The sequence below is a fragment of the Purpureocillium lilacinum genome (assembly GCF_023168085.1).
Source record: "Purpureocillium lilacinum CBS 284.36 DNA, scaffold_2, whole genome shotgun sequence".
Taxonomy (NCBI): domain Eukaryota; kingdom Fungi; phylum Ascomycota; class Sordariomycetes; order Hypocreales; family Ophiocordycipitaceae; genus Purpureocillium; species Purpureocillium lilacinum.
Window position 1 is genome coordinate 2,904,664 of NW_027072112.1, and position 24,229 is coordinate 2,928,892.

The 24,229-nt window shown below is 58.5% G+C and overlaps 4 protein-coding genes across 4 annotated transcripts; 1 reads left to right on the forward strand and 3 right to left on the reverse strand.

Moving 5' to 3' along the window:
- Positions 1–4,247: 4,247 nt before the first annotated feature.
- Positions 4,248–5,513, forward strand: PLICBS_002652 (uncharacterized protein; the record flags this gene model as incomplete). The annotated part of the gene is made up of 1 exon (XM_018322351.1): positions 4,248–5,513. The coding sequence occupies one exon, from the start codon at positions 4,248–4,250 to the stop codon at positions 5,511–5,513; it is 1,266 nt and encodes a 421-aa protein (XP_018179831.1).
- An 811-nt stretch (positions 5,514–6,324) lies between these two features.
- On the reverse strand, positions 6,325–9,999 carry PLICBS_002653 (uncharacterized protein; the record flags this gene model as incomplete). The annotated part of the gene is made up of 2 exons (XM_018322352.1): positions 6,325–9,766; positions 9,869–9,999. The coding sequence occupies 2 exons, from the start codon at positions 9,997–9,999 to the stop codon at positions 6,325–6,327; spliced, it is 3,573 nt and encodes a 1,190-aa protein (XP_018179832.1).
- Positions 10,000–12,007: 2,008 nt separating this feature from the next.
- Positions 12,008–14,269, reverse strand: PLICBS_002654 (uncharacterized protein; the record flags this gene model as incomplete). The annotated part of the gene is made up of 5 exons (XM_018322353.1): positions 12,008–12,590; positions 12,650–13,936; positions 13,987–14,072; positions 14,150–14,174; positions 14,232–14,269. The coding sequence occupies 5 exons, from the start codon at positions 14,267–14,269 to the stop codon at positions 12,008–12,010; spliced, it is 2,019 nt and encodes a 672-aa protein (XP_018179833.1).
- An 8,105-nt stretch (positions 14,270–22,374) lies between these two features.
- Positions 22,375–24,177, reverse strand: PLICBS_002655 (vacuolar fusion protein mon1; the record flags this gene model as incomplete). Its single annotated transcript, XM_018322355.1, has 1 exon — positions 22,375–24,177. One exon carries the CDS (start codon positions 24,175–24,177, stop codon positions 22,375–22,377), a length of 1,803 nt encoding a protein of 600 aa, XP_018179835.1.
- Positions 24,178–24,229: the final 52 nt, after the last annotated feature.

The window sequence follows — 24,229 nt, forward strand, 5'->3', positions numbered from 1 at the left end:
GCATGTGATTGTGACGTGTTCTCTGGCAGATGTTTGTCTGCACGACGGCCTGTTGTGATGATTCCTCCATCCCGGCGTTTGGGTTCTACTTGACCGACGGTCACTCGGCGGGTGTTGGGACATTCGCAGTATCGTCCAGGGACTATCAACTACGGGCTCGCTGACCTTGCGCGTGTCATGCCACTATCACCAGCTGCCGTCTGCTGAGTACGAGCCTCGGTTTGTGTGCTTGCCGTTGGTCGCCGACCTTGCTCCCTGATACTGGGACTCAGCTCACATTTCGATTCGCCCGAGTACGATATCATATGCTCGATGGGAACTCTGCAGCTGCTGTTGGGACCGACAGAACCAACATACGATACAGTACCGTGGCCACGGCTTCAGTATCCATGACAAACTACGCTATGCATCGTGCAGTCCCTAGCAACCAAGCGGAAACGGGGGCCCGCGAACCCTCGTGTGTGGCAGTCAGCAGCCGCACGTAGTTTGCTGGCATGGCGTCGAACGCCATCAGGTATCATTTGTGATGGCGGGGCGGAGCTTGCGGAGGTCAATGGAACTTCCATGAACTCCGTAGCTTCGTATATCATGTACCAGCGGCGGCGGGGGAGGAGCGGTGTTGGCAGCGGGTTCAACGACCCAACATTGCTCGATCGGATCGGGTGGCCGATGGCCCCGTCCCCGCGCAGGACTGGGTCTCCCGCCCGCTGATGACATGCTGTCTGGGGCCGAGACAGAGCGGAGAGAGCCTTGAGATTGGAAGATGGCGTGCTTGCTTGGACGACGAGCGCGACAGTCTATCGGGGTATGGACGCAGGCAGGGTCCGTCGTCAAGTTTGCTTCACGGTCACGGGGACAGGCTTGGAACGCAACGTCGCCTCCACGGCATCACCGCACGGAAAGGCGGTTTCGATTTTCTTGGCGGGCGTCCGAATAGTCGGACAGTGCAAGTAAACTGTGGTCGTTGGGGGGCGAGAAAGGGAGGCCGCCCTGGGAGGGGCGTGTAAGTCGCAACGCCGCGTTGTCCTGTGTGTCTCTGGCGGTCGAGGTTGACTGGGTCCCGGAGATGTGTTTGCCTGTTCTCCCCTGCGCTGAGTGAGTGGCCCTCTCTCTCGTGAGGATCATGCGCCCCAGCGCGCAGCGGAACAGGGCCACGGAGGTCGGTCTGGGAATTGTGGCGGGCGATGCGGCCCAACCAGGCGGGAGAGTCAGCGGCGGTCGACGGGGCGGGGGCCAAGAAGGCAGAACGACGACCGTCTGCCCGTCGTGCCGGTGGAGTGGCGATCTGCCCAGCTGATGCGCGAGTATGCATCTGAGCATCCGGGTGGCCGCAGAGCATGGCATGGCATGGGGGCATGAGGGCGCACAGGGCAAATCAATCAAGAGGGACGAGGGACGCGGAGTCTCGGTGGCCGTGCGGTGCACTGCAGTGCACTCTGCAGTCTGCAGCGAAAGTCTGACCTTGGAGCTGGGTCGCCCGGGCCGACGCGCGGGAGGCGGAGCCGTACCGTGCCCCCATCCATCCATCCATCCATCATGCACACGCATTTTCTGCGTGCTTGCGACGTGGGGATCCGGCAGATGGGAGGGGGGCGGGAATGGGGGGACCCGTGGGATTGTTTGGGGGCTGGACGTTCGCCCATGTCACTGTCTGGTGATTTGGACGGGGGGGCGTGTGGCCTGTTCCGACTGTTGGGCGAGAGACACACGATGCGGAAAGGACGGATGGACGGCGAGCGCACAGTCAGTCATTCAGCTCTGCCCGCGCCGGGGCAAGCCAACGATCCGTGCAGTGCCCGTGCAAGGGACATGGGCAAGCAAGCTGGGGAACGATTGCGGCGCTTGATGAGGGGGTGGGAAGCAAAGCAGGGAATCAACAGGGTCGGCCGGGGGTCCGGTCTTTGGACTTTGGACGTCAACTGGATCAAGCTACGAGGTCTCGTGATTGCGGACGGTGGATGACGGATGGTGAAGGAGCCTTGGCGCAGGTCACCAGGGGGACTCGGGGAGCAAACACTTGGGCACCTAGATAGGCCCGGGGTATGGAAGGCAGGCAGGGCAGAAGGGTAATTGGTTCGCTGAGAAGAGCTCGCTTGGACGAGAAACACGGCAAAGGTCAAGCTACGGCGCCGGCACGTGTGGTCAACGGACGGCGTACATGGAGACTTGAAAGGCAGCTATGTGTGATGGAGGATGGTGGCGGTGGGGAGAACGACATCAGGGGTCAACGAGCACCGCCGCCAAACGCGGCAATACCGCGAGACTGGACCTTGGGGCGACCTCCTTGGTGCCCGCTCATTCAAGCCACTCGTGTCGTAACTCCTGAGGCGAGACCCCATCGGCGAACCGGCCGCAGGACGAGGCGGACAGGGACGGCTTTTGACAGCTGGGCAGTGAAGCTATGAACGGAACGCCTCGCTCGTCGCCACTGATGACGACGACGACAACGACGCGACACGACCATGGCGCGGACTTTGCCTGCGGCGGGCCGATCAGTGCAGCCCTTGGGCCTCTCATATTGGCCTATGGCTTGTCTTATACATGCATAGAGCAAGTTTTGCGGATGAGTACTAAGAATCAAGGCGACCTGGCCTCATCAGCCACTTTTCACTGCAACTTGCTTGTAAGACCCGTGGCCGTGGGTGGTTGCAGCGCAGCTTGCCCATGTGGGCGCGGCGGACGGGACTCAACTAGCGAGACTCAAGAAGCAAGGCTCAAGAGGCTGTGACGTCGTATTTCCAGACAGGACCAAAGCGAAATTTCGTAGAGATAGCAGGGGAGCCTAGTTGCCGAGAGGCCTCGGGCAGCGGTGCAAGCGCTCTCCACTATCTATGGAAAGAGTTGGGTTATTCATAGGGTTTCCAGGTGATGAATGGCTTGTAAGGCCTTGGTACGACCTGGAGGCCTGGCGGTTGACAGCTAAAGTCCAAGTTTACTGCTGGGCAGCGTCACAACAGCCGCCGCCGCCAATCGAAATTATAGCGGGACCAGCCCGCCCATGGGGCCTTTCGTCCAACTGTGGACTGGACCTGGAGGCTCTTGGGTGGCTTCAGAGGCTCAGCGTCTCCCCTGCCCAGCTTGGAAAGCGCCCAACATCGGCACCCAATCACAGCCCCGCGCGCTCCCTGACGCGCCTGTTCTGCGACAACCGCCCGGCCATAGGCTTCTAAGCGCTCTGCCCTATTCCTCAACCTCACCTCCTGTCCACTCGCCGGGCTCGCCTTGAGCGCCGGCGCGTCTCAGAAGATGCGCGCATGTCCGCCGTTCGTCGACAGGCCCGGCCCTGCTTAGATCTTCTCGGTCCTGCTTGCACATCGCCGGCCTGTCGTTTGGCCTCGTCCAGCGCCTCCCGCTACACGGACAAAGAGAACAAGGGCGCCTGCCTGGTCTAAGTTAGGTGGTTCCCGAAGCAATCCGTGCACCGCCTCGCCTCGCTGCCACTCTCCGTCCTTTGCCTGCGCCGCGCCTTGCCTTCGATTTCCCACTGACGACGTGCGGGCGCCAAACCTCCGTGCCTCCTGGCGAGTGACATCGTGGGCCTGTCGGCGGCCGGCTGAGTGGCCTCGGTCGGCCCCCAGCGTGCGCGCCCCCGGGTACAGGAATCACGGCTGCGCAGGGCAGGGAATGAATGATGGGGGCCGGTCTGGTCGACTGGTTCGCGCCGACGCAGAGGGAGAGGCTGTCGTTTATCCCGGGACGTGCCAGGGACGACGCCATTGTTGGCGCGTGTGGAAGAAATGGCTGGCGGCAAAGGCCCCCCCCAAGGCAATACCGGCATGCGGCCGTGGTGCGATGATGAAAAGTTGTACGAACGGCTCTGGACCGCGTCGAACGACCTGCCCGGCCATCTGCTCGTGTGTGCTCCCGTAGCCTCGCATCTCCTTTGTCTCGCGCGCGCCATCGTGCTCTCTTCTTTGTTTCTACTCGGTTGGATCTTCCTTTGTGCTGCTTGACTCTGTCCATAACGACAGTGTATGCTTCGAGCAATACCGAATTCACCGATTCGTTTTTGTCCAAACGACGTTTGTCTCTGTTCTTGGGCATCTCTGACTACCTCACGAGGCCTCTAGTAGCCCTCGTGCTACATCCATTTCTGACCTGATACTGTACTTCGAACCCCCCCGCGTCTCCAACTTCGATCAAGATCCCACGGCGCTTCAGCACATCAACTTTTCTCGACCACACCCTCCGAGGACTGGAAGCGAACCTTGTATAAGTGTGCCTGGCCACTCGCATACACGGCCGCCATGGCTCCGCTCTCGGTCGCCATGCGCCATCTTCTGCTCGCGATGGTCGCACCGGCCGCCGTGTCCGCCGTGTCCGCCGTGTCCGCAAGGTCGCCTTCAAGGATATTCGGACGCGACAACTTTTGCGCCACCAACGGCCTCCAGCAGTGCTCGGGCGACCTACCGTCTCAGTTCTGCTGCCCGAAAGGCAGTTCTTGCATCTCTCTTGCTGGGCAGACCACGGTGCTCTGCTGTCCTTCGGACAGCAAGTGCGAGAGGATCCAGCCCATCACTTGCAACGTCCGGGAGCAGGACCCCCTGAAGAACCCTCAGGCGCCCATCAAAACCACCATCTTCGACACGCCCTTGGGAAAGTGCGGTACTGATTTGTGCTGCCCCTTTGGCTACACTTGCGCAAAGGACGGAAAGGAGTGCGCCAAGGACTCGGACCAGACGAAACAACCCAAGGCCACGCAGCCAAGCTCGACAGCGCCGACCGCGACGATATCAAGCACGCCCACGACGATATCAACGGCAGGCCCCCAAGCCACGAAGACGACTGGCGACCCTGCGTCGCCTGCTGCTACGACTACAAGCCCCAGCCAGCAAGAGCCGAGTTCTGACTCCGGCCCGGAGAAGACGTCCATCATCGGCGGTGCCGTCGGCGGCTGCTTGGTGTCACTTCTCATCATCACCGTCATCTTCCTCTACTTTCGGCGCAGGCGCCGAGCAGGAAACTCTGAAAAGTCTGGGTTCTCGCGAACCAACTCCAGCGGCTCCGGACCGTACGGCGCGGTTATATCCGCCCCGGTCCTCCATCCGGGAACCTACCGAAGTGATTTCCTCCGCGGGAGCCCACCTCGCGCATTCCCGTCAGAACCTCAGACTCCTCCTCCACCACACAACCCCCCTCGCTCTGGCGCGAACCCACCACGCATCTCCATCCCCAACCCCTTCGACTCGCCCAACCCCTCTGGGCACTCTCCCGCGCGGTCGCCCATGTCGGCCACGTCGCACGACGACCGCAACGCCAAGCACGGCCACGTCGGCGCTCGCCTCGCCCCGATCCGCGCCATGAGGGCCTCTGTGGCGAGGCACTCGCGCCGCCCAGACAGCATATCGCGTGACGACCCCAGCAGCGAGAGCATCAACGTCTTTGCGGATCCGACCACCGTGTCGAGCAGTGATCCGCGCACCACGACTTTCTCGGACATGATGAGCCAGGCCGGTCTCGATAAGGTGCACAAGGGCAAGCCGTACGTCGCTGGCGCAACGCCCAGGATATGAATAGCAGCATTTTGACGCCACGGAAAGCAGCGGTCGTCTTCAAGCAAACTCGCCGCTCGGAGCACTGCAAGACAGGCAAACCGTGACTGATCTCAGGTTGCGCAGGACGTGTGTTCTACGGTAAAGGTCTCAAGTAATGTTTGTCATCGTCGCCAGAAACGTACGATTGGGCGGGACTTGTTGATATTTTCCTTCATCTCAATACTAGAGGGACATACCACTGGAGGGTTTGGAGTACGGCGTTGAGTTAAGTCACAGGCGACCGGTTTTCCGGTTCGCGGGAGGCACTGCGTTCAATGTGCCCAAGGACCGCATCGCTTTGCAATTACTGGTATTTTGTACTAGCCGCGTAGCTAGTTGTAGTTAATCGCTTATCTAGAGAACATGGGATCCCCGTTCCCTCTCCGTTCGAGAGTAGCGCCAAAAGACAACAGAGAGACTAGAAAAAGAGACGCTTAAGCGAGAGTATATGCTGCGCTGATGTAGATGGGGGAGATGATGTCCCACAGATGCTGGGCTCAGCCAGTTCATCCAAAATCCAAAATGCAAACAGAAAGGGAAAAACCAAGCGAGAGAAAATGTGTCTCAAAGATATGCAACCCGGTGCTGCGCGGGAACTGCAAAGTGCACAAACAGTCCCCCAAGATATCATCGCTGAACGCTATGCTGCATCAAGAATCAACGCACACAGAGCGGCCGCCATCTCCGAGTGGTCAGGCCTAATCGCCTCAACAACCGCGACCAAAAAGGACTTCAGCGGTCCGAGAACAAAGTCAAGGGGAATGAATAACAGGAACAAGGCTCTTCCGCTTCACATTACGACGCACTTCTTCTCCTTTGGGGCGGACGGCATTGACACGTCGGTCCAACCCGCGCTGCTGGCGACCTCGTACGCCGCGCCAGTGTCTTTGCCTCCCTTTCTCTTCTTCTTCTTGTCTCCAGTCCAACCCTTCTTACGCGCGTCCTTCATGTTCCGCGCGGCACTCCTCTCTGCCCGGCTTGGTCGCCTGTTGATCATCGAGGGGCTGGAGCGGGATGAAGACGGCCCGGACCGAAGCCAACCCGGCAGACCGCTCGGAGGCTTGGGCTGCGTAGCCTGGGGCGGCTGTGACTGGGCGCTGGTGTCGTAGATGGGCTCGAGTCGCTCAACGGGTCGGGGGTTGATAAAGTTGTTTTGTCGCGGGTGCCGCGGTATAGGTGCCAAGATGTGAGTCTCTCCTTGCCGGGTGGACGAACGTCGGTTAGGGGGATCGAACGCGCCAGTCACACCGGTAGGTGTGCTGATGATAAGCGGCCGGTCAAAGTCGGGCATTTGTATGGTCGAGTTGTCCGTCCCAGCATTGTGAGCTAGCTGCTGGTGGTGGTGGTGGCCTGGCTGGCTCTTGGAGCCGCCATCATCAGTGAGCATCTGGTGCGCTTGGGGTCCGCCCGAGAGACGGCGCGGATTGCCCTGGCTGATGCGCTTGTTTAAACTTGCGAGCTGTCCAGAGCTGGGAGCAGGCGGGAGAGACGTGGCGAAGTCATGGCCGGTGATGTTGGGCGGAGCCGTCAGCGGATAACCCGCTGCATTCAGACTCGGTAACTGATCCTCGGATCTTGGCGCATGGGGCCACGTCTGCGCATTTGGCAGTCGCCGCATCTGCGGCTCCACAGCGCTCACCGACGGAAGCCCGGAGAGCGGAGAGTTGGGGATGTGCAACTGCAGAACCGGCGCACTTTGGCGTGGCGAACCATCCGTCCTTGTCGATGTCAGGGAGGCGTTGATCGAGGCATTTGTCGACGGCGCGCTCGACGACGGAACATGAAACGTCTCGGTCCGCAAGGGGGGAAAGGACGCCCCCGAGGGCCCCTGCGCCGCCCCCGTACCTGGCCTGGAGACCTGTTGGTCCTCTGGCAGACCTGGCTGTGGGAGATGCGGGGAACCTGGGGGCGACACATCATAGATATCGTCAGGATTCATGTGCACGGAGCGAAGAGAAGGGCTCGACCTCGGTCTCAACATGCCTTCGACCCGCAGACGACTGGAGGAGGTGACTTCACTCGTCGTTCTGTGGTGCGAGCGGCGTCGATGAGCAACGTTTACGTCGCTCCCTTCTGGCGTCTGGGAGTCCAGCATGTTTGCGTATCCGTCGGCATGTTGTGCGGACGGTGGTACAGTGGCAGTCGACGATGGAAGCGGTGCGACAGCGGGTCCACGCAAGAAGGCCGGCAGGTCCACAGGGTCATCCTTCTGGTACGGCGGGGGCGGAGGCACCCAGTTATCGGCATCGCTTTCGTGTGGGTGTTCGCCTCTCCCATCGGCGCGTCGGTACTCGATGGGCCGCCCATCAGCAGTTCGAGGATTCAGTCTGCGGTTGACGGCAGCGGCAGTTGCTGCTCGTCGGAGAGTGGTGCCAGATCGAGGGCTTGCATGCGCGTAGGGCGCATCCAGGGCTTCTTGTTCCTCGATTGAAGCAAAGTCGCCTTCCTCTGTCAAGTTGGCCGCGGGTTGTTGACTAGCTGGGTGCTTGCCGATGGTTCGGGGCACCAGAGGATCATCGTCGTCGTCATCTTCAGGTAGGTTAAGACGAGGAAGAGGCGGTTCCTGTCCGGCACTCGTTGCCGCCCGAAGCAGTGCTGTCCGGCCACCTCGCCTTTGAGCGACGGTTCTCCGCCGGACAATGGCTACTTCTGTTTCCATGTCACGCTTCTCCTCCTCCAGAACCTCGGCGTCGTCGGTTCCAACTTCGATTGTGATTTCCGTTCTGCAACCGTTGACGAGGCCATAGTCGAAGTCTAGCAGACAGATGCGGCCACCGTCCACAAAGTCGATGTCCTCTTCGTCTGTAACAAGTCTGGGGCCAGACACGCCTCGAGCTGCGACGACAAGTCGTTCCTTGCATGAGCTGGATGCGAAGTCCGCGACCCACTTGACGTTGCTGATGCCAGCCACTTCCGCTATCTTCCATCCAGCAACGAAATTGTTCCTAAGCTTGTCACAGAGGACTTGCCACTGTGGGACTCTTTCGCCGTCACCATCCTGACCCCGCGTAGAGGCATTGCGGGATAAGCTGCTTTGCACACTATTGTGCCGGCCCAGCGCGGACGACCCCGCAGACGATTCGCTGGCAGCGACCTCCGGCACGGCATCCAGATCGCCTGGCACACCATAGACCCAGACCTCATTCCCCTGGAATCCCGCCGAAACGAGCTCTCCATAGTGTGTCGAAGCGGGTAGCGTACAGGGTAAGAGTTTTGACTGTGAGGTCGCCTTGGGGACCGGACCGGTGAAGTAGGTCGTCCCGTTTCGCAGGTCGTCGAGCCGAACGGCACGGAACGTCTCAAAGCTGCGGTCATAGGTAAACGTCCACTCCGCCTCCCCGTGGCTGCCGTCCTGCAGAAGAATAGCGTGACTGCAGTCACGGCTCGTGTTTGGAAAGAGGATTGACGTCGTCCACATGGCACTGAGGTTACTTTCGGCGAGCTGACTTCCCGGGTCGTAGTAGGGTGCGGTGAGGACAACGGTGCTCGGAGAGGGCGAATGTATGGTTGTTCCCAGTATCTGACTCCCGTCGAGAGAGAAGGCCAGGGCGTCGACGGCGTCGCACTTGACAGCCCTTCGGTCAGTAGCCAAGGCGCCCTGGTGCAGTGACGACACCTCGATGCCTCCATCGTACGCTGCGGCGAGAACTGTGCCGCATGAGGAGATGGCGATCGTGCGCGGACTGTTGTCGAGAATGATTGAATGCTTGCGTCGCGGCGGCTTCGTCGTCAAGTCGTAGAGGTCAACCTGCATTTCGGTCGACAAAACGGCGAGCAGGCTAGCATCGTCGGTGATGCAAGCTGAAACAGGGCGACGCAGAATCCGGAGCTCTCTCTTTACTTGAAGCCCTTCGCCTCGCACGTCGATAACATATATCCGAGAGGAGTTGTAGGCAAGGAATTGCGAGCCGCTTGGGGAGGAGCCAAATTGCATGCCCTCGCCACCAGGGCAGGAAGAGGAGCTGATGGAGTTCGACACAAGCTTGATGACCGTCTCGTTGGGCCGCAGATATGCATCGAAGAGATTTCGTTTGGCTTCTCGCACGAAGAGGCGTCGCAAAACTGGGAGATTCTGTTCGTTGGCGGCGGGCAAGTCGTCGTGGCTCGAAAGGAAGGACGCGCACTGAGCGAGGTGGTGTCGGTAGAGATGAGGTCGCTGAGAGACGGCTCTCCACTTGCTGTTGAGAAGCAATAGTGAAGCGAAGCCATTGGGGTCGGCAGAGAGGAGTATCCTGCGGATAAATCGTGTCAGGGACCGGTCGCGCCGTAGTGGCGAGGAATATGGTGGCAACTGCGACAGCAGTTCGAGCGCATTTCACCGCGGGAAGGCTTACTGTTCAATAATCTCGTCGGGGAGGCGGTGAAACGGTTCGGCGACGTCTGGGTCGACGAGGATGGGCGTCTTCTCGATGCTGGAGCGTCGCGCCGCGCCGTCTGGCTCGACGGCCACGGGGGCGGCGTCCATGGCGCGGAGGCGACGCAATCACGGGGAGTGTGGCGGTGAGCTTTGTGTCGAAGAGGCGGACATGTCAAGTCTTGTCTGCGAGTCGACGGAATGGCGCATAGATAGAGAAGGATTGGACAGGCGCGGGTGCACGATTCGAAGTCGCAGAGGTAGAGGGAGACAGAGTGGTGCGCGGGATGGGCTGAGATGAATCAACAGTGAAGTTGACGATGGGTGGCATCTCAGTGGAGCGGACGGAGACGTGGCCGGGGAGGCGGAGCCTTGGTTTGGTGGGCTTGGGGCCTGGGGCTGTCTGGCCAAGGCGCCTACGACAGCGCTGGATGTCGGTCATCAATGAATGGGGAGGGGGGGACGGGAGTTCGAGAACACCTCCAGGGCTGGATCCCCGTCATCTTCGCCCAGGCCAGACCAGGCCAACGCCGACGGACTGTCCGTGCGGCGGCGCACTGGCATTGAGCGGGAAAAATGCGCCTGCGCAGCATTACGAGTACGTACAGCCGCTGGACACTTGCAGCGCTTAGAGCTGGCCACACACCACACACAGGCCAGCCATCTGCCGGCGTTGGCCCTCTGCTTCATGATTAGTCGGCATCGCTGGCAAGGCATGGCAGTGCGTGCCAGCGGCACCTGGGGGGTCATTGTTGATGTTGGGCCAGGGCTTGAGACACTCCAATTGTGTGTTGCTGCTCAAATGACAATTTTAGCACCATGACTGACATGCCACGGAAACGTGACGACAACTCAAACCAGCCAACGTGTTTCACCAGATGACCTGACGCCGTTGTTCCCCCTCCGCGACCTGCGCCCTACGCCTCCTCGCAGCACTCGTCACATCCGAGCGGCGGTCTTGTCGTTGCAGAAGCCCACTAACGACGCTGCGGCGCTCCAACGGCCCCAATCAGCCATGACTGCACTGGCGCCGTCGACATGCATGTCTGCCTCCAGAAGGACGCATGCATGGAACGCGAGTTTCCAAAAGCGCCAGGTTCGTCGGGTGAGACCCCTGGCGGGCAATCGGTACATAGGTGACACTTCAGCATAACGCCGACGCTTCTGCCCTGCAGCACGGAAAACCATGGCACGCCATGCTCTCCAACCGTTTCGACAACGGGCCGTGGAACGAGGGGCTTGTCGGTTCGATCTGCATGCCCGCCTGCATCGTTCCGAGGAGGAGCCAACCGTCCCGTGCAGAGTTCTGCACCCGCATGGTGCTAGACCCGATGCGCATCGCGACCGATCGCCGTGGTTGTGATTTGTGAACCCCTCCCTCTCCCTAGCCCCCAAGCGCTGCCACCAGAACACAGAGCAGATCGGCCTCGTCCGCAGGCTAAATATAGCGCGACGCTGGCGAACTTCGACTTCGTGTTTCTCGCGTGGACGAGCCTTACCGTGTCCTTCGTGCAGGTGGCACCATCGTCGACGGGCTCTGTGTCCAGAGTCGCTGAATCGCTTGGTAGGGCGTCAAGCACTATTGTCCTGATAAGAAGCCCAAAAGACCCTGGGATCAACCTTACGGGCGCGCTGTCGTGAGCCACTGGGATTGTGACGCTGTCGCCTTCCGTTTTCGCCCAAGGCTTCGGGCCAACTCGCCAGTCGCCCGCTGAAGATCCGCAGCAATCCTCAAAAGGCCCATGGACCTCCCCATCCCCGCCTAGATGCGTCCGCTGGCCGAGAAGCTGGTTCGATCGGGATTTTGCCGGTTCGTGCTTCGCACCTCGCTGTGCGTCAGTGTCTCGACACTTGAGGTCGTCGGCCGCTACTGGGTGGATAGCTAACCGGCTCACTCGCTGTCGTGTACCGGGCCCTTGCACAGCCTGACAGCTTGCACGCTCCTCGGCCCATATTATGCAATCGCGACAGAAACTCGAGCTCTTGACAATGTTCGAGAATTGAAGAGCCGTCATTCGGCGCCATATGTTGGTACACCGGCCCACCCGGAGAAGGCCCGGCTGCGCGCGGAAGCCTGAAAGCCACATGTCAAGTGTATCTCTAAGAGGCGCTGCTGCGGCTAGTATCTTGAGTCGATCATGCCGGGTGGATGATTGAAGTCGAACGGCTCCAAGCCAGGCTCCGTCGTTTGCAGCTGCGTACTCAGGAACTCATCCGTGATCAGCGTCCCGAGATCATCGCCAAAGTTGGCCATGAAGCCCGCCATGGTAGTGTCGTCCACGTCAAGGCCGTTCATCAGGTCCGGGGCGTTGAGAGGGACCTCGGGCGGCGCCATGGTCTGCACCATGCGTGCCCGCGCGACGCATTCCCGTATCTCCTTGACACAGGGCCAGGTGTTTTGGATCTCGTCCATGGCCTCCGTGATGAGCGATAGGGAGCGGTCAATGTCCGGGTCATCCCACGACGACCCTTGCAAGAAGCGCTTCATCATCACGGTGCCGGCCGCTGTCGAAAGTGTGTGGACAAAGTCCAGCGGCAGACTTCTATACCGATAGTAGCGCGAGTATGTGCGCATCAGTCGCAGAATGGCCTGGAGAGATTCGTAGCAGATCTCGACGTCCTCGCTCTCGGCAATCTCAGGCTTCTCAAACATGTTCGATGGCGGGCGGTGGAGGATGATCATGACGGTGTGGAAGAGCATGCTTCATCTGCGTTAGCCCACGCACAGGTATTAACCATCCGCTATCCAAGCAAGACTCACTGTAGATGAAGAACAGACGAGTGGACTTGTCCAACTGTCCACTGATTCCAGTGTAGTGTCCCGGGTAAGCTCGACAACCACTTGGTCAGGGAGACGTGTATCTTGCGAGATTTGGCCGCGGCGATGGCCGGATCGACGCCTGCTCTCCGATTCTCGAACAGGTCTGTTATCATGACGTGGATGATCTTGGAGAGTTCCGCCTGGTATATCAGTGATCCGACAATCGCCACGCCATCCTCCCAGCTCGCGACAGTCGCTGTTTTGCATATATATGTCTCCAAGAGGCCCTGCCAGTCGGCAGGATACTGCATGCGGATCGTGTTGCGCACGTCAGACTCGCTCGGGTGAAGCGCCGGCGGTCGCCCGAAGTAGAGGCTCAGCTGCTTGTCGGCAATAAACACAGCCCAGTACACCCGCCGGAGGATCTCTCTGTCCCGCAGACAGCCGGTGTAGCCGTCCCAGTTGCTCGGGTCCAGGTGGAGGCCCATCTCGTGTGCCAGGCGAAATGCCATGCCACAGAACAGCCAGCCCTTGGACGTTTTACCCACGGCAATCTCTCTATACCCGAGCAAGACTAGAGCTTGCAGTATGGTGAGGTCCGGGTTGTCAAGAGTGGAATAGAGCAGCGTCTGCGCTTGACCGGAGAACGTGTCGGAAAGTCCAAGAGACTCGTCATACTGCAACGCCGCAAGGGCGCAAATGGAATACAAAAGAACATCCGAGTAGTATCTCCCGGACCCGACATCATAGTCTCGCAGGAAGTACTCCCTGTAAACTACCATGTTGTACTGGTACTGCTCTTTGAAGAACGTCGCCATCAAGGTCTGAGATGTCTGGTCGTGAGGGGCATATCGGAAACATCCACTGCCGGGGCTCAATTCCTCCGCGTCGGCTCCGGACCCGGAACTGACCAAGCTAGAGGCATTCGTGTCACTGTGAGAGGTTGTCGCGGCCGGCTGGCCATCAAAGCCCGGCGGGGGTACATCCTGGGAGAAGTGTATCTGGAATGAGCTCGTGCCGCCGAAAAATTGTGTCACTTGGCTGTCGCGCGGTCGCCTCATCTGTCCAGCCCTTAGGCGGGCAGCCACGAGCTTGTGATCCGGCGTAGACGATGTGGGCGATTTGCTCTCAATGGCGGACTCGTCGCCAGGCGGCGCTGTCGACACGGGTAGCTCGGACAATATAGCATCTCGCTCCTCATTGTCTGCCAACGCCAGCTTTCGTATTACGAGCTCCAGTGAGGCGATTTGACCCTCGAGGGCTTGAACATAACCCTTGGATACCGGTCTGTGGCAACTGTCAGCTACTCGTTCTTCAGCCAGTGACGGAACACGCACCTTTGCTTCTCGCCCGTGCCTCTCAAAACGCACTCTGTGCCGGCCTTGGCGCAGCGCGAGCAAGGGCGTTTGCGGTCGCATTTGATCTTTGGAGAGAATGGCCGTGGTCAGCTCTGTCGTCCCCCGCAATGTGGACGCTTGGGCCCTGGTGTCCATGTCTCACCTTGCGACGCCGACATCTTTCGCAGCTGAGAAGAGTGAGTGAGCAGGACAGTCCGAAACCATGTTATTTTGGCAGAACTCACGAGGTCTTGATGGACTCTCCCATTGGGGTTTCCTCCATGATTGCTCTGCCGCTAGGTCTATTGCACCTCGGTAATGAGCAGATTGGGAGTCATGCGCTTGCAGGCCAGTACAGCCGACAGTCGGACAGATCAATCACCGCGGTCGCCGAATTCGCGCACCTATGAAACGGGCATCGTTTAGCTGAACGGAGGACAACCGCACTTTTCAAGAGTGGCGAAGGGCGTAAATCAGACGCGCTGCGGATTACGGCTGTATTGTGTGAGGACTTGCCAGTACTGTCGAGCCCAGTGCTGCGTCAGATTCTGGAGCAAACACTTTGGTGTCAACCGACGGCAACGGGCGCTGAATAAGCTAGAGAGGGACCCTTTCGCACACTTCAACATCGCCCGTCCTTAGTGGTGCACTTGTGATACACCCGACTTCCGCCTCATTGTCACGGCTCTCGCCCGACTGCCTCAGACTTACCCAGCAGTCACCTTTTGATGTCGTCGTCCCTCGCGTCTAAAATAAGCATATGTCCCGGCGCATGCGCGATCACTGTACCACTCAGCCCCGCCTTCATCACCGCTTCCTGTGGCGTCACACCACAGCCCCAAAACACTGGCACCTCTGTGTCATCGTCGTCGTCTTCACCACGGACCAGTTTCTCACCATCCTGCCCCAGCGGCGCATCGCCCCAGGCGGGCTGCTGCAAGTCCGGAATCCCCAGTCGCTTCACTGCTTCCCACCCCCAATCCAGCGGCTCCCCATGCGTAACCCTATACTGTCTTGTGATGCCCCTCACCCTCTCCACGTCCCGTTTCCGGTATGACCGCATTGACACGATATATGTCGCGCCGGTAAATACACCGGATGGGCATAGCGGCACGTTTGTACGATACATTGGCACCATTTTCCCCAGAACAGTCTGGTGGCTCGGCAGTCCTGCGGCCGCAAGCTCGCTCTCAAAGCTGAACGAGCACCCGATCAAGAATGCCACGCTATCCTGGGTCCACTCATCCATCACGTCCTTACAGTGAGACTTAGATAGCTTCGAATCCTCATACACCATGTATCGCGGTATATCTTGCCTAATGTCGCATCCTTTCTTTAGGATATCTTGTCCGTCCAACCCGGGGATACAAGACACGACTTCGTCGTAGCATCCAGTTCGAGCTGACTCGGCGATCAAAGGGCAAGGCACCGTGTTTCTCTCGCAGAGGCCGCGGAAGTCGGCCGCGTAGCGTGAGGGTAGGACGATTAGATTTGCTTGAAGATGGCCTGGTGCAAAACCAGAGGTCTGAGTGTCATGCTCGCCTCGCCGCGCTGCATGACGAGCCTCCAGGCCGCTCAAGTATTGAGTTGCAGTATCCATGCTGGTGTCAATGCTTTGAGTCTCCGAAGATTCCGCCTCTTGGTACTGCCATAGAGGGTGCTTGACCTTTTTATGGTGAGCGAGTCCTTGCACTTACTGGTTGGCTGTCTCTGGGATACCGTTGGCCCTCTCCTGTTCTGATCGGCGCCCTGCCTGTTCGTGGTGACGGACTTCCGCTTCCGAGTCTGGACGTCCACATGGCCACAGTGTTGGATCACAGTCGTTAGCTTTGGAGTCGAGCCCGTCTTGGCGACGCATTGAGTGGCTGTTTTCTGCGGCACGATCGCGCACAGACTGCTGACTGACTAGTGTAATTCTTGCCATAACCATAAGTTCTTGTTACAGCTCCCACAACGCTCATCCCCGACCTCATTAACGCATATTTGTCGGAAGTTCGACCTCCGTCCACATGACCCAAAGGATACAGCATACCCTTCAACGTCTTCTGTGGTCCAGTACCGATGCATCTCACTTCACGATTACTTTCCTGCGTGAGTCCATGGGAGCCAAACGGTGCTGTGAGCCCAACCTGTCCGTCAAAGGAAGTGTTCCAAGTGATATGGACAATGATCCAGACCAGCAAATCCAGGAGCAAAACCGAAACGTGAACCCTTCGTCTCCCGCTCATTCATTGGCTCAGTCGTGAGGAGCGATCCAAAGTTCTCCTCATGTACGAGCGTACGGCTTCTTTAGCAGTGATCGCCCACTTTCTCACCCTCCCTCCCTTCTTTCCCGACTGTGATGATATTGTACGCGATTTTGCATCGCCATGTACCACCTCAGGAGAGCGCAGAGCCTTCTTGCCTGCATTTATCGTTGGGTCCGATAAGTTTTCGACAACACCAGTGGCTTCCGCCCCAGTCTTTGCTGCGTCCTGCGCAGTCGCAGTGCCGATCAATCGTAGTCGTAGCATCGATAGCTTGTGCCTTAGGCCACGGTGGCCAGCCGGGCTAAGGTCGGAGTTGAAGCTCCGCATCTCACTCAGGGTCAATTTGCGTGTTGATGTGCTTGATCGAAGGACATTCGCGTTGTCCGCAGATGGCGGATAAGGTATGTTGAACTGATCGGAGGGCCGCGGTGAGGGATCCAGTCTACCCAAGTTACTGCCTGTGGAATCCGAAGCATTCTGCTCCCCCGCTCTTGATCTTGATGCTCTAGAGACCACCTCTGCAAGATGCATCTCGTGAGTATACTTCACGGTCCTGGTGCGCGGTGCCAAATCAGCCAGAGAATTGCACTGCTTCAAACGGTTGCCTTGAAGGGGTGCGTCACCATAAACTGATTGACCATTTCCAAGTCGATGCCGAGACAGCTTCAGCTTGAGCTTCGGCTTTACCGCGAAGCCAGGGAGTGGTTGCACATCTGTTTCTTGCTCGTTTGCACGTCCAAGGTGTCCGCCTACCTCGGAAGTACGGCTCAGTGAGGACGATGTTCTGATGCGGACCTTGAACTTGCGCGGAGTAGAACCACCAGGATTGATGGCTTCCTGGGTTGAGGGACCTCTCTCTGCTAAACGATCGGCACCAACAATCCCCTCACTCGACAGACTGGCACTGTGTTCAGCTTCCTTGTGTGAGTGGCCGGTGGTATCCATGACTTCGACAGCGTCCTCTTCCGAATCATCATCAACGTCCCCCGGCAGTGGTGGCAAAGCCTTCATCAAACGTGGAATGCTGTTTTTAACCCTCAGTTGCCTAGCGGGAGATATTGGCTTCGGTGATAGAATTGCCAAAGCTTCACTCGGCGGGGTTAAGGCAAATTCCTTGGGCTCGTAATCATAAAGGCCGGCCGTGTTGATTCGCAAAGCCGCCACGTTCCGACGATGTCTCCTAGGGTAGGCATTGGGTTCCAATGCGGGCGAGTCCGGCATTGGAAGAGGCGAATGAAGATCAAATCGTGTTGGTGAGCAGTCGCGTTCAATCTCCCCCGAACACGTTGACTGTGCGGCATTCTTTCTGTCGATGAAATCGGCATCTTGTGCTTTCGCGACTGGTGACTTGGACAGGCGGTCGAAAGACGAGAACAGAGCCGCAAACTCGGCCAGGGCAGGGTCGAGCGTACATCGTAGTCTGGCCAGACTCGACCGTGAGTGGCGGTCTGGCTGACGCGGACTTGAGGGCTCTGGATCGGACCCCAGCGTCTTAGCAATTCGCCACGCTCCGACGCTCGTCTTGTCGGTGCTCGTGGATGGCTCGGCCTTGGCCGATTCTCCATACACACGGACATTCGTAATGGACAGCTGGCTGATAGGCGGAGCAGAGCGAGAATCGCCACGTCCAGTGACCAGGGCGGTAAGTCCAGCCTCTTCTGGAGAATGCGAGTCGCCTGAATTGTTGTTCCGGTTCTCTTTCCAATCAGCCCCGTTCAGTACATCGTCTATACTGCTCATCGAGTGGCCCTGGCCGTGCCGTCGATGCGCTTCTGATAGCCTTTGGTCCAGGGCACTAGGCGAATCTATTACACCTGTTAACCGCAAGTGGACATGACGAACCAATTGGAGGGAGTATTACTCTTGCTCTCGTCTAGGACACCCACACCTCGAGCAGCACCAACGTCAGTAGAGTTGATGTCAAGGCTCATCTGCGAGTCGTTTCTCAACACCATCGGCTGGCTATTCTCCCCTGCTCTCTTGGGAATAGGACACAGCGGGGAGACCGTCCCCATGACTGTATCTAGAGGAACAGGTCTGTCGAACTCTTCAGTGTAGTCGTAGTAGAATGTTCCTTCAGGCCGAAACCTCTGTCCTGCGTCATTTTGCACCACAGGTCTTTGGTACATTTCCACGATTGATGTCAAGCTCGCAGAGCGCACGCTGTGATCTGTGGACCCACCATGTTGGCGATTGTACGTCCTTGACAGCCCCGGCATCGAAGAACTTGGTGTACGTATTCCATTCATGGCAAAGCCCAGTTGATACGGACTTGGCGATGCTCTCGATGGTAACGAAGAAGTCGACCTGTTGAGATCAGCACGAAGAGAAAGTGGTGGTCGCCTCTTCGAGCCATGACAATACGTCGGTTTGAAAGACCCATGGACCGTCCGCTGTGCGCGACGATCAGCCTCGTCAAAAGACAGGGTTCGAGGTAGAAGCACGAACCTGTGAAGTCCTGTCCAGCTCAACCATCCTCGTATAGTCGACAATACCGTTCTCTGCGAGGGCTGGAGACGCGGGGCGGACACCTGGACGTTTAAGCCGGGTTGGATATGGGAAGGGCGAGCGGGGACGCTGCAGACCGCTGCTGCTTGAATGACTCTGAAGAGTGCCCGATGATTTTTGGGATGGGATCTGTCGGGAGCTGCTCGTTGTCAAGGAGAAGGACCGCTGGCCGTCATCAATGATCGGAGAAGAGGGCCGCATCCAGTACTGCTGGTTGTCCGAGCAGTAGAGAGAAATGATTTCAGAAGTCGTGTCGCGGTAGGATCGAAGCCGCTTCTGCTCGTCCGGGAAGTAATCGCCCTCGCAGTCTTTGAATGTCCCAGATGGCAGAAAGCCTGCGTCTGCGAGACACTGGCGAGGACGAGCTGGCTGGTGATACGTAGCAGGCGAGGCTCCAGGCATGATGGAGAAAATTCCAATATCGCCCGTCTCTGTCGACTTCTTGAGCATGCTCTCCAGCGGACCTGGAGAACGAAGCAAGGCCGAGTTCTCGTTGACACTGCGAAGAGGGCGCCGATGGGAGGGTGGCCGCACCCCTGTGCCGCTCTGAAGCGGTCGGATATGGGATTTGTATGCATGGTGAAGGGAGCTGCTGCTAGTGGACCTCATGCGAGTTTGAGCGATGTCCATGGTGGCGATTGGGAGACTTCAGCAGGCGTCGGGATTGCGATCGATGGAATAATATGGAAGAGAATCATACGGAGCTGGGAATCACGAAACAAAGAAGACTGCGACGAGTATGCGCAGGACAAAAAGCCGCGTTGAAGATCGAATCTGAATCAGAACGTCGCCAACGAACTGGGAGGACTGGAAGACTGATGTCCCCTGGGCATCTTCAGTAGAAGATGGCTAGCTTGACATGGGATGCAGAGCCGAGAGAGATTCAAGAAGAGGAGGCTGAGTTCAACCACCTCCAGTCTCGCGGGTTCCAGTCGACATTGAGCCTTGGCGCTCCATGAGAGCTGTGCTCAAGGGCAGGAGGCAGGTAAGTCCATGGCAGGCCTCTCTTGCTTCACCGTGGATGACTCTTCCCGGGTGAGAGGACTGACTTGGTGATCGCAGGAGATCCTGGGGAACGAGGCCACACGAGGGCTGTCGCTTTCCCCTGGGAGCTGCCCACTGGAGCCAAGCGTCATGACATCCGGACGAAAGAGAGTCGAGGGCAAACGGTTCGCCTACAGCTTCTGAGCTGGGCTAGTAGTCCCAACCCCGTTGATGAGAAGAGAAGGAGCAACTGGCGGGCAAGATTTCACCAGCCACTCAGCATGGCTACTAAGCGATGCGGTTCCTTCGCGACGAGGCGGCCCATCGTAACTTCCTCATGGCCCTTTGCGCCGCCGAGTGATTCACGTGATTTGTAGCATGTAGCATGAGGTCTGCGGCCGCGAGCATCGCGCACTCGTCTTTGGAGTCAGTCCTTGCCTGAAAATTTGCCGTGCTGTTGGCTCTTGGACTACTGCTCGCGGTCTAGACGAGATGCCACGTGCGTCTCGGGGCTGGGTGCAAGCGCAGCGACATCGCGTGGGCTTCCAGATGAGTCCGTGTGCTGTCCGACTTCGACGCGCTAATCACTGGCAACGCACGGCATCTCTCATCTCGCAGAGGCGGTAATCGCGTCGCGCGCGGAACCCCGAGCGGCCAGTGGCGGCGTTGTCGCGTTGGCTCGACGTTGGGCGGCAGCGGCTCAGCTTCTGTCATGTTGCACATGCAGTGTTCATGATGTGGCGCTCACGTGCCAGGGTTCCAGTTTGAATTGCGATCTCAGATGCCTTCGCCAGGTTGTTGCCACGCCCAGCTCGGCGGGCAGGGATTCTCCGTAACCCCGCAACCGAGCCACCAATTTGCACCTGAAGCGAAACGGAGTCGATGCAGCCGCCACTTGTGAAAATCTCTGGCTGACCCCTGCACGCACTGCACTGCACGACGGGACGTGTCATCCGTGCGTCGCCAGTTGCCTCGGGTGTTTTTGACAATGGCCAGCCAAGGACGGTCCGTCGGCGTGACTGCCATCCAAGGCGAGCCAAATGCCGACCTTCGGGGCCAGCAGCAGACGGTTGCCGCCCACCCGCTCCGTTGGTTTCCAGGGTCTCGCCACACACTTCCCTGGCGTGCTCTGTGCCACAGATTCCCACTTTCCAAGTCAGAACCATGCTTCAGGTCGAAGCACCGGATGCCATCAGGTGACCAGAAGCCGCCTTGGGCCGTCGGGAACCTCGTCAACCGCCCGTGGCTCCAGGTGGTTCCAAAGGCTGGCGCCTCGTGGACCTTCAGACCCCTGTGACGGCGGAGCCCCAGTGACTGGCAGCCGTGCCGGCGTTCCCTGAGGCTTCTGTACCGGGGCGGGTCCCCGCAAAACGCCCCCTCGAAGAAGCTTGGTGTTTTGCTAGTCAGGGGTTCAGTGGGTATCACCATTTGCGCCTGTCCAACCACGGCTGGCCCCTGCTCCGACCGTCGATGGGGATGGGGGTCCAACGGTCTGTCATCGTCGAGCGCCAACAATTTCCCTCGGCCCCGTTTTCGCGACATGTTAACTTGCTTGCAGGTGGGCGGCAGGTAATAGGTAAATCCTCTGCCGCTCGGCCCGCTGGCATCGACCTGCTTTTCTTTCTTCTTTCTTGTTGCACCAGTAGGTCTCATGAAAAAGCCTTGCTGGCCCGACTTCGATTGCATCGTCAGCAGACGTGTGTCTCTCTCGCCCTGCATACACTTCGTCACTGGTCTGCCAGCGTCTACTTCGTACGATCGAACCCCGCCAGCTTCGGAGTGCACTCATCGCCCGCATCACAAGCCAGTACAGCCCGCAACCTTCCCCTCTTCCAATTGACGATGGCGTCTCGCAAACCCAATCTACATGTTGTCATGCCGGATTGCTCTCAGGCAAGCCGCGACTTGGGAATTCTACAGGGCGGCATTCGCAGCCCACGCAGCCCAAGGTTCCGCGAAGTGTTCGATGCCCCATTTTCAGAAGCCCTCATGAACGCCTCACGGACCACACTGGCGACGGACAGCAGCGGCAGCTACCCTTGTCCCGACCAACACAACGGCCTCGAAATGGAGACCAAGCGCCATGCTTCCCATGGCTCGATGCGCAGCAAGAACCAGTCCCAGTCATCGTCGCCACTGCAGTGGCGTCAGGACAGTTGGACGTCTTCGGAGGCAACCCGCCGTGCAAGCGTCAACGACAGGATTCGCGACTGGGCCCGCAAATCATTTACCTTTTCACGAAAGAACTCGGAGCAGTCCGACGACGGCTACTTTGGTCACAGCCAGCGACGTTCCTCCAAGTCAGCGGTTGTTACCCCGACATCCGAAACTTCGACGCCGTACAGCTTCGCATCCCCCGACAGATATTCTCGGCCAGTGGTTGCCGTCGCCGAGGTGGATGAACCAAGATGAGTGGCTGACCCGCTACCGGTTACTTGATGAAACAGTTGAATAGGATAATGGTGCACATGGCTTAATGACATGACTGGACAGCACTGCACTGGATGTGCAGGATTGGGAAACGGCGTCAAAAGGGATTCATGATTGTATATACGCAAGGCTATATTCAGCGACGGCAGCGGCAGCGGCAGCGGCGCGCCCCATGTGGTAATGATAATACCCAACGGTAGATGTGGGCATGCTGCGCTCAAAAGACGCCGCCCCCAATGATGAAAAGACGTTGCTCTTCCTTCTTTGCCCACTGGATGATCTTGTTTGCTCCTTGCGTCATGGAGGATCGCGACATGTTTGGCCCGCCCACGCAGTAGAACTCGAAGACAGGCGTAATCCATGCCAACGACGTCGCCTCCTCGCTGCAGCAATGTAGAACCTTGAGGTGGGCGTGCTTCGTGTGAGCCGATGCGTGCAATTCGTGGTACAGGGTCATGAGCCTCCTCCGCTCCACGATTTGAGCGAAAGCGGGTTGTAGGGAGGACATGCAGAACTGCACATTCGCTCGCGACTTATACAAGAAATGGCTGATCTGACTGCCCGGCGCAACCTGGGGCACAGTGGGACGGCCTGCTCGCGCTGCCTTGCGAATCAAAGCGAGGCTGCCGTTCTTCGCCAACTGTAGGGCGACGTCGTCTCGCATCTTCTTCAAGTCATAAAAGCTTTCTCTGTCCGGGCTGATGAGGATCATGGCCACCTCTCCCTCGGCAGGCCGGCCCTCGTTGGCATCGGGTGCGCTCGCTTGGTCACCCGACACACCTTCGAAGAAGCTGACGTACATATACAAGTACCCCTGGTTGTTGAACGCTGGAAGGCATATGGGGATCCAATTCTCACCACCAGCGCCTTTGATGCCGTCCGATTCGAAGAGCATGTTGAAAATGAGTTGCAGATCGCTGGGGTGCAGCGAGTGTCGCCGGGGCCGTATAACGCTCACGAGCTTTCCACCAGCCACGATGAGTCCATACAAGAGCTTCTCGGCCCTCAGCTTCAGAAATGTGTTGTTTATGGCGTGCCTTTCTGACTTGCGCAGCTTGAGGCATTCCAGAGAGCCTAGCAAGGCCGAAGCTGAGCCCATCGTGAAGTTGTCCGCCAGCGAGGACAATAGTGACTCGGTTCCTTGGAGCGGTTTGCGAAGGTCTGTTGATGGCCGGTTGAGAAAAATGTTGCGGAGTGTAGGTAAAGTCAAAGTCGATAGAATCTGCATGTAGAGCGCCTCGAGCTGCGAACGCAGCTGCGCATCGCTCTCCCCGAGCTTGCTGATGGCAACAAAGTACAGCGGACCCTGGATCGAGATGACGAACCTGGCGTTGCCGGCAGTGAATCCGTGTAGTGGATTTTTCGAGCCTTCATAAAAGGATATTATTGTCTGTACCACTCCAATGGAGGAGTTGATGAGGTTGAGATCGCCGTGGCGGCTCCAGATTGGCTTGCCCGCGGAGGACAAAATCATGTAATGTTTGAGTTTCCCCTTCCAAATGGCAAGCCTCTCTTCGTCCTTGTATTCTTCGTTTGTCTCATCCGGTAACGGCTCTGTCTCGTTGTGAAACTCTGCGAGGCGGTCTTGCGCTCCTCGCCTGCCACGGTCAAACGGTTGTATGGCTGCGGACTGTGATTGTAGTAGGTTCCAAGCGGGGCTTTTCCGATGAAAATCTCCTGCAAGTAGGCTCGCAATGTCGCCAGCGGGGCGCATCGTCGGCGCAAAGCTCGAGATGCTAGCACCATCATCGGCTCCTTCGCCAGCGGAGCCGCTGCCTTTGTGACTGGGCGACACTTGTCCACTGCCGGCGCCGATTGGCGTGGACACCGATCTAGGCCCTGGAGTCGAGAACGTCCCGCGTGAGCCGTCTGGAAAGGACAGAGTCTGGATGTCCACCGGGGTTATCGCAGTTGTAGCCTGTGCCTGCAGGCTCCTTGCATCCGCCGAGCTTGAGGCTGCTCTCCGAGGAGGCAGCGGGGGCGGCTGCTCGCGGTCGGGAGATCCCGTCTCCTGTCCCATGGTCGCGGATCGCACGGCTGTTGTGGCATCTCAGCTTGACATGGTCCTCTCA